Raw genomic sequence first — 2,537 nt, forward strand, 5'->3', positions numbered from 1 at the left:
TGGATAGAGGTATGCGGTTACACCATCGTCAACGTCTACCGAAGGGCTTCGGCAGACTCAGCCACAGAGACCCTCACTAAATGGGGCCCTCCCCCCCCCCGCTCAATCATCGCAGGCGACTTCAACGCCTCACACCAACTTTGGGAACCGGGCAGGGGCGCGGACCCGGCAGGCAACAAAATCGCGGAATGGGCGGAGAAGCACGATCTCCTCCCAGCTCTAATAGACACGCCCACCCGACACTCGGGAAAGTGCATCGACCTGGTCTTCACAAACTGCCCTGCGTCAACCAGGGTCGAACACTCCCTCAACACAGGGTCGGACCACTACACAGTGATCACGAACCTGCCCGAGCCCCTCAGGACAACCCCGGGGGCAGGGAAAAAATACGTCCCGTTGGAATGCTGGGAAGACTTCGGCCAACTCATGCGCTCCTTCGCTTGGACCCTCCCCACGGTCGACCTGACCACACCGTCAGAAACCAACCTTGACGAATGCGCCAAGGCCCTGCAGGACCTCTTCAAACAAGCCATAGAGGGGGCCGGCAAGACCAGACACCAGAACGGCCACAGTGCACCATGGTGGTCGGAAAAGTGCAAAGCAGCCCACAAGGCCTACAAAGAAGCGGCAGACGGCTCCCCCGCCCAAGAGGGAGCCCGTAAGACCCTCAGAGACTCCATACGCCGCAGCAAGCGAGCCCACTGGGACGAGATCATAGCGGAAGCCAGCGCCACTAGGAACATTTGGTCAGTGGCCAAGTGGCGCAAGGCGACGGACCGCTTTCAACCGCCCCCCCTGATAGACGGGGACAAAAGCATCTCAGACCCCACGGAGAGAGCGACTTTCCTCAGAGACAAACTTCTCAAGCGAAAGACAACAGAGGAGGACATCTCAGACCCATGGGAAGAGGACTTTCCCGTCAACAAGAACATCCACTGGGACCAAACAGTGTCGGAGCCGGAGGCCAAGAAAGCCACAACGGGGTCAGGAAACACCGCGCCCGGCGCAGACGGCATATCAGTCGCCCTTCTACAGCTCGCCTGGCCTGCCATCGGCGAGTACGTAACCAACCTTTTCCGCGGATGCCTGATGATAGGACACCACCCACTCCCCTTCCGGAGCGCGGAGATCACCATCATCCCCAAACCTGGGAAGCCGGAGAAGGCGTACACTACGCACAAAGGCTATAGACCCATCTCCCTGCTCTCCTGTATAGGCAAAGGCCTCGAGAGACTCCTAGCTAGAAGAGTCTCCCTCCTAGCGATGGAACACAAAATACTGCCAGAACAATATTTCGGGGCTCTCCCAAAAAGGTCCGCGACAGACCTGGTCGCCTGCTTGCTACACGACGCCGAAGTCGCCCTGGCCCAGGGTCTCGTCATCTCCCTCCTTACACTCGATATCTCCGGCGCGTTCGACATCGTCATGCGCAACCGCCTGGTGTACAGACTCAGGGAACAAGGTTGGCCCCCCCTCTTTGTGAAATGGGTCGACTCCTTCATGAGCGACCGCAAGGCTCTTGTTCGAAACGGATACGGGACCACCCTCCCGGAGACGGAGCTGGAATGCGGAGCCCCACAGGGGTCCCCCATCTCCCCCATCGTCTCCATGCTCTATTTTTCCCCCAGCCTGAAGCTCAATGACCCCAACACCCGCTTCGGGTACGCGGACGACATTGGCATNATGGCAGTGGGGGCCGACACCAAAGAAACCGCCCAGAAGCTCCAGTGGGAATTGGAAGACACCCTAAACTGGGGTGACAGGAACGCGGTCTCCTTCGACCCGGACAAGGCCGAACTCATACACTTCTACAGGACCAGAACCCAAGCACACGACGAGGGAGTGGACTTCAGAGGAAAGATCATAGCCCCCCAGGACTCGGTCCGGTGGTTAGGGATACACCTGGACTCGCGGCTCTCCTTCAAAAAACACCTCGGGATCATNAAGGGAAAAGCCCTCAAAGCGGCCAATTTCCTAAGATCTCTGAACAAGACACAAAAAGGATCCCCGCCAGACGCGGTGGCCATGGCAGCCAAGGCCTGCGTCGCCCCTGTAGCCCTATACGGGACGGAGGCTTTTTGGCCCGGCGAGAGCAGACAGAGCGCGACGAACCCAAACAGACAAGTGGGAACAGGCTCGACGGGACTGACCGCGATCCTGGAACCCCCATTCAAAACAGCAGCCAGAGCAGTTGTCCCCGTGTGGAAGACGACCAACCTCTCCGTCATACACAGAGAATCGGGAGTCCCCCCGGCGTCAGTATGGGTGGCACAGACAAGACTCCGCACAGCGGCTCGCTTCGCGGGTCTGGACAGAAACCACCCGATCAGCAGACGCATCGACAAGAAACTCCCCCCCAGGGTTCCCCCCACCCNACTGCAACGCACCGCAGCCCTAGTAGGGAAAACAGTCCGACCCTCCCTGTTCGCCAAGAACAACGGAGCGGTCCGAGCAGGCCCGGACTTCAGAGGCCTACCGAAGTCAGAGGCAGCGGAGAAACACCTAGAACTACTCGACGGCCTCCCCAGGTCCACCCT

At 59.4% G+C, this 2,537-nt stretch overlaps 2 protein-coding genes across 2 annotated transcripts; one reads left to right on the forward strand and one right to left on the reverse strand.

Annotated features, from left to right (window-relative positions):
• Positions 1 to 102: 102 nt before the first annotated feature.
• M431DRAFT_66670 (hypothetical protein) lies at positions 103 to 405 on the forward strand (the record flags this gene model as incomplete). The annotated part of the gene is made up of 1 exon (XM_024921707.1): positions 103 to 405. A coding segment is annotated over one exon (303 nt), but the record flags the coding sequence as incomplete, so codon positions are not given.
• A 779-nt stretch (positions 406 to 1,184) lies between these two features.
• M431DRAFT_96822 (hypothetical protein) lies at positions 1,185 to 1,613 on the reverse strand (the record flags this gene model as incomplete). Its single annotated transcript, XM_024924872.1, has 1 exon — positions 1,185 to 1,613. A coding segment is annotated over one exon (429 nt), but the record flags the coding sequence as incomplete, so codon positions are not given.
• Positions 1,614 to 2,537: the final 924 nt, after the last annotated feature.

The sequence above is a fragment of the Trichoderma harzianum genome (assembly GCF_003025095.1).
Source record: "Trichoderma harzianum CBS 226.95 unplaced genomic scaffold M431scaffold_16, whole genome shotgun sequence".
Lineage (NCBI taxonomy): Eukaryota > Fungi > Ascomycota > Sordariomycetes > Hypocreales > Hypocreaceae > Trichoderma > Trichoderma harzianum.